We start from the raw sequence: 9,689 nt of genomic DNA, 5'->3' as shown, positions 1-9,689 counted from the left end.
GAGAAAGTTATCTACAAATGAGAGAAAGGGTATCGGTATTATCTTGTCACTTGTTTATCCAGTTCTACTAGAAAGTACCCCGCATGACCTCTATTTTTATTCTCTAAGCAAATAAATCTCCACCATTGGTAAATCAGTTATTAAAGAGCATCCAAACATGAATCCAGAGGAATGGAAGAGTAAAATATTCAAGGCAACCCAGCAAAGAAACTATCAGATGATTCAACTTCATAGCATTATGAAAATATATCCAGGAACTGTCCTCAGATAAGGATACTATATGACCTTAAAAAACAAACAAACAAACAAACAAACAAACAAACAAACAAAAACATGACCTGACACCAAGATGGCTGAATTTCCCTGAAAATTGCTGGAGATAAACTAATGTAGGAAGATGTGCACTAAGATTGTTGTGTTTGATAATGGTGATGATGATAATGATGATGAAAATGATGATAACGTGGTTTTAGGAGAAAGTAGCCCATAATAACAGAATTAAAAGAAATGCCTTTTAAAGTTTCTGTACAGTGAAAAATACTCAAAACAAAGAGACAACTTACTGAATGGGTGAAAATATTTGCACATCATATATCTGACAAGAGGTTAATAGCTAAGATCTACAAAGAGCTCATATGACTCAACAAAAAGGAATCAAAGAACATAATCAAAAAAAAGGACTGAAGAACTAAATAGGCGCTTCTCCAAAAGAAGACATACAGATGACCAATAGGCACATGAAAAAAATATTATCTTCACTTATCACCTGGGACATACAATCAAACCCACAGTGAGGTAACATCTCATTCCACTGACCACCAAAGTAAGAATGGGCATGGGTTGTGGAAGTTCTAGCAGCATCAAGCAGAACTGCAATTGCTATGCAATATACAAAGATGTCTAGAATAATCCCTGCCTTCTGTAGGCTGACTAGGTAGAAGATGTACTACAGCCACACTGCGGGAGGACATGTGGTGAATGCCAGCCAAAACATGTTTTATACAAGTTCAATGCCCTATAGGATGTTCCAGTAGGATCCAGAGAGGGGTAATATATAAACCAAGCATTGAAGGGTCAATAGGTTGTTAGTTTTTCTATGGAAAACACATTACAAAGTGAGGGGGAAAGGCACAGCACAGACAGAAAGGCAAATATATTGTTGAGGTAAAAGTAAAAACATTTAAGACATCAATATTTATTGAGAGAATACTGACTACAGTGGAGAAAGCAGTCTCTAAGTAATGGTAAATCTTTAGAGGAGAGCCCTGGGATAGTTTCTCTGTGGAAAGATAACACCATAAAATATAGTGATAGTGACAGACTGTAATGTTTCCAAAGATTAGGAGAACTAATCTCTACATATACGCACATGCTCATGCACTCAACCTGTTATCTTTCATTTAGAATTCAATTTCATTTATCTAATTCTTGTTTGTGGAAATGGTTACTTTTTAAAGAGAAGCAATATTTTCCTAAATTTCTGAAAGAAAACATTTGGAACTTACTGAGACTGGAATTAAAGTCTTTGATTTTTACTGACATTTTATTTCTTAATAATAAATATACTCTCACCACACAGACCGACCTAGTTTATGGTTCCTTTAGAAAACAAGCTTTACAAATATATGGTTTTCACTAAATATGATACCATTCTATTAAAAGTTTAAGGGAAAATCAGCATTTCAATTTACTTTGGTTCTCAACAGTCACTATTAAACAACAGGAAATTTAGTTTTTCCTAAGCGTGTGCAGATTGTTGCAAAAACGTCACCCTCTCCTTCCCTAGCTCTAAATATTTAGAGAAACCTGCCAATATATCCACTCCCTCTCTTTTTTCACAAGAATTTCCTACTTCAGTTGGAATTTTCAGAAATAGTGAGAGGAGCTAGATGTTTCCACATGAGGCTTTAATAATAATGTACTTTGGGTTTGCATATCATATATCCTTGTTACTTCATAGCTCATTATCATTTTCAATTTACAAGTCAGTACATAAAAGCACAAGGTTTAGAAGCAGCTCTTCTCCTGCACAATAGTAAGTTATTAACATCAGAACTGAAAGTCATAATTACTGACACGTGGTCCTACAACATCTAAAGATTATTCTCATAATATAAAGTGAATTGCTCAATAAATATAATGCATCGATTATGAAATATCCCATTTAGTCAATTTAAGAATCATGAAGCTTTAACATATAATCATATTAAATCTCATAGACCCACATTATTTAGATTAAGGTGATATTTGATCAAAATGATAACATGAAGTACATATATATTTTCTTTTTCCATTCAGTTCCACAAAGTAGAATATGTTTCAGTCAAAAAGTCAGCAGTGTATCAACATTCTCAAAAATGTGAACTACTGCTTAAAAATCAGTCACCAACATGCTATATTATGAAGGATATAAATGGTACTGGTGAGATAGCTCTACATGCGAGCAAGTCTCTCCTTGCTAGGAATACAAACCAGGTTCAGTTAGGAAGGTAAAATACCAGTTCTCTTAGAAATGCTAGCTGTGGTCTTAATTCCAGTGTACTTAAACTCATACATCTGGGAGATTCTGTAAAATTTGTCTCAAGGAAGCACAGGCTACCACATGGGCATCCGAAGGAAGATTAGCAAGTGACTGAATCAGCTTCTTGACTATTGTCTTCAAACACTGGTGGGCAGCATTCAAATCTCTGTCAAACTGCTGTCCTTCGATTTGTAGAGCCAAATGACTGCAGATGTTTCTAAATTCAACACTATCCTGAAATGAATAATAAACAAACACACACATACAAAAAAACAATTAGAGAGGTCATGGGAAACATTAGTTGTGTTTTATGCACCCATCTCCTATTGTGATTGTCCCCCAATTTTGGGCTCAGATAATTACTTTCCTCCATTTCCAACCTATGTAGCTTGGCCAGAGCTTGGCCAAATCAGAACACACCACCCCTTAGCCACTTGGATTGACCAGGGATGAGCAAGTGACCTCTGCAGGCCAGGAAGCCACAGCCTCAGAATATTCACTAGAGCTCTCTTTAATTTGTGTGTTGGAAAACATCTTGTCACTATCAGGGGAGAGGCCAAAAGAGGATGAAGCCAACACAGAAAAATAAAGTAGAACCGAGAGATTAAAAGAGAGTGATTCTAATTACATCCTCTGAGCATGTCAATTCAGCTGTACTTGAATAATACAACCCAGGATTTTTTGGCTATCTGAGTCAGTTAATATCCCTTTTTACTGAAGCCATTTGGAGTTGAGTTACTATTATGTGTTCCTAAAAGAGTTTTTAACAAGTCCATAAATAGCCTCTGTTCCTATTATTCCATACTTATTGTCCTCAAGATTTCATTACAAGATTTGGTATTTCATGAACATGGTCTCAAGAAATTTCCAATACAAATTTAGAAGAAAATAGTTCCCAGGTAATTTAAAGAATGTACTAAAGAGATGTTTAATTCCTAAATGCCTCACATTCTAAAATCTGGTGTTTGTAAATGGCACATTAAAATTATTCCACATCAGAGATGATGTTGTATGATTAATTTTTGAATACATGGAAATGACTTCCCCAGACTTCTGGTTCTGGCAACATGGTCTTTAGCTTCCCCAAAGCTCTTTGCTACTAAATCCTAAATAAAAAATGAAAAGAACAAACATCCTTTCCAAATTTGTAAGAAAGTAATGGAAATCAAAAAGGGCCAGAAGTAAAGGAAGAGTAGATTACTTTAGGTCCTCATCAGTGCCCAACAAGAAAGGAAAGTTGAGCTGGAATCAGACCTTTCCTGTATCACCCGTTGCTCCCCTCAGCAGTATTTTTCTTTTTTCTTTTTTTTTTTAAAGATTTATTTATTTGTGCATACAGAACTGGGGTACAAGGCCAGAGGCTCAGGGGCGGCGAGAGGCTTCACCAGAGACAGGCAGATCAACGAAGTACACTTCAGCAGTATTTTTCAATGGAACTGCCTGTTCTGCTCCCCACTCTGTCCCTGGTAAATCTCTTACCCCCCTCCCTACTTTAGCTGCACCCCAGTTCTTATATGCATAAATAATTAAACAAATCTTTAAAAAAAATTAATAAAAGGCAAAAACAATTAATTATTGTTAGATAGTTCTAAAGCTATAACTCAGAAAGGAAATTCAACTCAGGGAAAGAATGAGATGCAAAAAGCCATTGTGAATAAGGAAAAAAATGCAGTGCAAATTTGAAGAATTGATTGTTCAAAATAAAAATAACAACTAGCTTGGAGTTTTAAAAAAAAGCAGGATGGTTCTAAAATACTGAATGTTCTTTTTTTCCAAGCAATTATTATGTTTTATGTTTTAATAATATAATAGATTATTTTTACATCATTTTGTGGATTTTTCCATCTCAGTTGAATCCCCTTGGGCTTCCCCTCACGAAATCACCCAATACTGAATGGTTTTAATACAAAGGCATTCTAAGGCATTGTATTATTCAAGAGAGAAGTAACAAAACAGATTATAGACTTAACTGTATATGTAAGAAGTATAAAGGTTAGCATTAAAAGCAGAGAGGTAACACAAAACATTTCATAATCTGAAAAGAAAAATGTATATGAAACATTCTTAATCTTATTTAAAGAAGGTAAAATTGAAGAAATAAAGACAATAAAATAAAGCAAGGTAAATAAAAAGCTCCAAATAAGATGCCTTTTGAAATAGTCAATATCTATATATGTGCTGATCACATTTAAAACATTTAAACAAAAAACACCTAATATTGGGAGAAAAAAAGGTACTGAAATATATACTGAGCAAAGAGAACACAAAATAAAATCAGGGAAGTTATTGTTAGGGTTAAAAAAAAAAAGAAAATATTTTCTAAAAAGTCATAACAGTTTTTTATCTGCCTAATATGATAACCTCAATTTATATTCAGTCCACAAATATAAAGGCTGATTTTTAACCCTGCTTTCATCAAACAGCAAAACAATCATCTAGAAAGGAAAAAAAAAAAAGTGAAACATTAAACACAAGGCTGGTATAATGAAGATAACAGATACATATTATTCTCATGGATAGTATTTTATGCAAGTCGACTAACTACAATAATAAATATGTTTGACTTAAAAAATCATTTCTAAATTTATGGGTCACTGAAAAAATAATTGAAAATTTAAAATACTTTATACTGAACAGTGGTGGAAATGCTACACAAGGTCATAGGAGGTAGGTAGCTATAGTGAGAAATATGTAAACATAAATGCTTATTTAACTAATGAAGAATCAATGAAAATCTATAAGTTGAGAACTCAAGTCAGTAACTTAGGGAAAGAAAAAATAGATAAATCCAAGAAAAAAAAATGAAAGAGAGAACTAAAAGTCAAACCAATGTTTGATAAGCAGTTTTCTTTTTAATTCTATACAGTTTTTTTCCTAACTAAAACTCTGGTATTTGGATGGGATGTACATGGATTTCTGGCACAGCGCTTGTCAAAGAACATGTCTCACGAAGCAAAATAAATGTTCATTGATTTCAGTTCAGCAATGACAAGAAGAAACTGATGTGAGCTAGGTTCTGCATTAGAATGATAAACATGCCACAATTCCTTTACTCAAGTTTTCACAGGCTGCCATGCTTCTTGCTTTTTCTCTTTAAGGCATTCTTGTTCCCCTGCCTTTGCTGTTGCCCATTTCTGCTCAGAAGGTATCAAGGGGCTACTTAGATAATCTATCTGACAGTTTATGGGGTAACCTATATTGCTGGAGCATGTTGCCTGGGAATAAGACAGGGCCGGGAGACGGGGGGAGGGAGAAGAATGTCTCTGGATTATTTCTTTAAAGAGCCACATCAAGGAAATTGTCCGCTTTACAGAAATAACTCAACTCCAAGTATAAAGTAGAAGGGTCAAAGACAACATGCAAAGGGAAATTCAGAATAGAAGGAACCCCTGAAATTCATGTTGACATGTACTTGTTAGCCAATCTGCACAGGCATTCATCACCCAAAGTAAGTTAAAATGCCTTTTAACATGTATTTTTGGTTCTAAACTCCAAAGTCAATTTCAGGTTTACTGTAAAGAATCAAAGGAGCCACCCTTTGGAGAAATTATACATAAAGTTAAAAAATTCTACTGCTGGGCAGTACTGGTCCCTGAGGGCCTGGGTAAACTTCAGATCTCTGGCAAACTTTGCAAAGTCTCTTTATTTTACTGTTTTAGGACAGTATTTCTTTTTAATCCTTTCTCAAATATATTAACAGTCAAAGAAAACAAATTAATAGGAATGGGCTTTCCATGGGACTCTTAAGTCAGGGAAGGGAAAAATAAAACAGGTTGTGACTTCTCTTCCTTTCTGGAAGGTCTGAAGGCCAACTGTGGACCAATAATCATGGCCTCCAACCAAACCTCTATTCCTGCAACAGAGGTAAGGGCCACAAGTGAGAGCCTGAAGTAATAGCATAGTAAATGTCTTGTGGGCTTTTGGTAGAAACCCTAATGATCAATACTGATGATGATTTTGCTTCTGGTACTTCCATTCAGTGATAGAGCATATCTCCCCAGCAGCTTGTATTTAGCTAGTCCCAGATGCTTCCAGAAATGATGTAATATCCTACAAAGACTTTAAACATTGTGCCAGAATTAGAGCACTATAGCTAGGCAATCTAAAAGCAGGTTTGGGAACTTTTAAAACCTGTAATTTCAGACTCTGAATATAAAATGTCTTGATTTGCTACAGTGATCCAAATTGATGGTCAGCATCTACATTTTTTTATGTTTGCCAGTGATATTGCTATTAACTTTATGGTTTTTTAATTGAAGTAATACTATAGGAAAACATTATATAAGTTTCAGCTGTACATCATTAAATATCAACATCTGTTTATATTATATTAAATTCACCACTGAATGTCTAATTCTTTTTTTTCACCATACAGTTGAGTTCTTTTACCAACTTACTCATCTCTCTCCCCTCCTTTTCTAGCAATCAGTAATCGGTCTATAGTCTAAAAGTTAATTTGTGTTTTATTTAATTCTTTCCTTGTCTTGTTTGTGTACCATATGTGAGTGAAATCATAAGATGCTTTCTCCATCTGTCTTATTTCACTAAACATCATATCTTCTAGGTCCATCCACATTACTGCAAGTGGCGACATTTCATCATTACTTTTTCTAAATAGCAAATAGTTGAAGTAGTCTCCTGGAGTTCAACTAATTCTACTGGTACAAACCTCATCCTGTTTAACTCAGTTAATGAATCAGTTAAATTTATTACAAACATTATCAAGTCTCTCCTGTATGATTGGCTACATGGGATAAAAGGCAAAATACACAGAACCTGACTGCTGAAGAGTTCATAACCTAGTAAGGCCACGAGACACAGAGTCAGACATCATGTGAAAAGTAAAGCCTGTGGCAAAATCACAAAACCCATCCCTTTAGAACAAGGTTCTTCCTAGACTCATGCTCTAACGAATACACAGGACTGGTGCAGAGGTCATTCTGACGTGTGACTCCTTTCACAGTACATGTGGCATGTGGTTGTTCGAAATTTTCTTGCCTCCACTGGAGAAACCCAGTTGTATAGCCAGCAACCCATCAGAGGAACTCTAATTTTTAGGACATTTTTTTTTCATATTTTTAGTGAAAGTCTGCCCTGTGGTAAGTATACTAGTAGCCTCCCAAAGATGTCCATGTCCATTTCTTAGTCACCACAATCTATGATAATATTACCTCACATTATAAAAGACCTATACAGGTAACTATACAGACTCCTGAATGCAGAATTAATTCCTTCACAAGCACTGGACTTCCCATCAGAACCCTCAGTCTACTCCTATACCATCTATGTGGACGGTTATTTTTTAAAAACTGAAGATCACAAGTATTGACAAGGATGTGGAAAAATTGGAAAACTTGTGCAGTGCTGGTGAGAATGTACATTGGTTTAGCCAGTACAGAAAACAGTATGGAGTTTCCTCAAACAAATTTAAAATAGTACTACTGTTACAGGGCAGGGAGAGGAATACCCCTGGACCCCAAACCTACCCACTCTAAATAGGTTCTGCTATCTGCTGCATCAAGACAAAACATAAGAACTTAAATAGAGATGAACTTTAATGCAATTAGTATGCAATAAAAAAAGATAAAGAATATAGTTTCTAAATCAAACACCTGAAGTTACCTGTCCCCTTGTGGGGAAAAGTCTACCTAAAAGGGATTGGTCCAAAGCAAGGCCTGAAAGCCCACCACAAGCCTAAAGCACCTTCTGGCTAGGACCCATAGAAAAGGTCAGAAATAGCCAGACAAGTCTGGGAGGAAAAGAGCAAAATCAAAATCAAGATGAACACTGCCATAGTGAACCTCCCCACCAGTCTCTCACCCACATCTGTTTCAACCAGTCCAGAGCCAAGAAACAAGAGCCACTTGTTCACATGTCTCTCTGCTCCATGTGCCTCCCTCAGGTCTCCTTCTCATTCTCCATTCTGCTTCCTTCTTCTTCAGTCTCCTCTCTAGATTCTTCTCTCTGCTGAGCTCCACTCTCCTTCAGGTGGGGCAGGGAAAAGGTCCCCCTTTTCCTGGGAACCATGCTGCTACACTACCATATGATACAACAATTCTACTTCTGGGTATAGATCTAGAAGAAGTGAAAGCAGGATCTTGAAGAGTTATTCACATGCCTGTGTTCATAGCATCAGTATGCAGCTCCATGTCCATCAATGAATGGATGAACAAAAGGTGACATATAGAAATAATTGAATACTACTCAGCCTCATAAAGAAGGAAATTCTGACCTTACTACAACATGATTTAGCCTTAATGATATTATACTTAGTGAAATGAACCAGACACAAAAAGACAAACATGTGATACCTAAGGTTGTCAAATTCATAAAACTTAAAAGTAGAATGGTGATTGCTGAGGAGAAAGGAGATTAGGGTCATGTTTCACAGATACAGTTTCAGATTTGCAAGATGTAAAAGTTATGTAAATTGGTTGCATGATAATGTGACTATATTTAGTATACTACATGGTACACATAAAGTGGTACATTCTATATTAGGCTTTTTTCTTCACTACAATAAAATTAGTTAGAAAAAAAATGTGATTGAGGCCTCAGACTGCTGCTGGGCTTTTCAGAAGAGAAGGGATGAGGCATCAGAAAAACAAATGGGAGGAACAGTTTAGATGCCACAGAATAGGTGATATTGGGGGCAGCTGTATTTTGCTCATAGAGAAAAAGATGACCCCTGCAATTAGAATGCAAAACAGACATGAATGTCTGAATTAAGTAGGGGCTGGGCTGGGAGGAAATCAGTCTAAAAAGAATGGAGCTTTATGTTGCAAACCAGGATTAAGCTAGTGTGGAAATACTTGAGTTCCATGGTAAAGTCCCAGAGATTTCCAATCATGGCAATAACATGGCAAACCAGTATTTTAACAATTCTGATCTATTAATCTGAGCATCTGATACTGGAAAAAACTGAGGGGTACCTAGAGACCCCAAATTACTAAGAGGGAACCATGTTGCTTCTTTTAATGGGTCATGCCTACCCATATTCATAAAAGCAAAGTATTCAAACCTTAGTGTGCTCAAAGATTTTATATGTATGTGTGTGTGTGTGTGTGTGTATATATATATATATATATATATATATATATATATATATATACCATTTATGCATTCAAACGGGATATAGGCCAGAGATGCAGGGGTGGTGAGAGGCTTT

The 9,689-nt window shown here is 35.7% G+C and overlaps 1 protein-coding gene across 1 annotated transcript in view; it reads right to left on the bottom strand.

Moving 5' to 3' along the window:
• Positions 1 to 2,131: 2,131 nt before the first annotated feature.
• Positions 2,132 to 9,689, bottom strand: part of DLEU7 (deleted in lymphocytic leukemia, 7) — a 16,746-nt gene continuing 9,188 nt past the window's right edge. The window contains exon 2 of the mRNA XM_004680240.2: positions 2,132 to 2,755. Within this exon, the coding sequence (XP_004680297.1) occupies positions 2,549 to 2,755 (207 nt within the window). The 3' untranslated portion in view covers positions 2,132 to 2,548. The remainder of the gene's footprint in view (positions 2,756 to 9,689) is intronic.

This window comes from Condylura cristata, unplaced genomic scaffold (assembly GCF_000260355.1).
Source record: "Condylura cristata isolate star-nosed mole 26May11 unplaced genomic scaffold, ConCri1.0 scaffold00010, whole genome shotgun sequence".
In the NCBI taxonomy this organism is placed as follows: Eukaryota; Metazoa; Chordata; class Mammalia; order Eulipotyphla; family Talpidae; genus Condylura; species Condylura cristata.
This window is presented reverse-complemented; position numbering and strand designations above follow the sequence as displayed.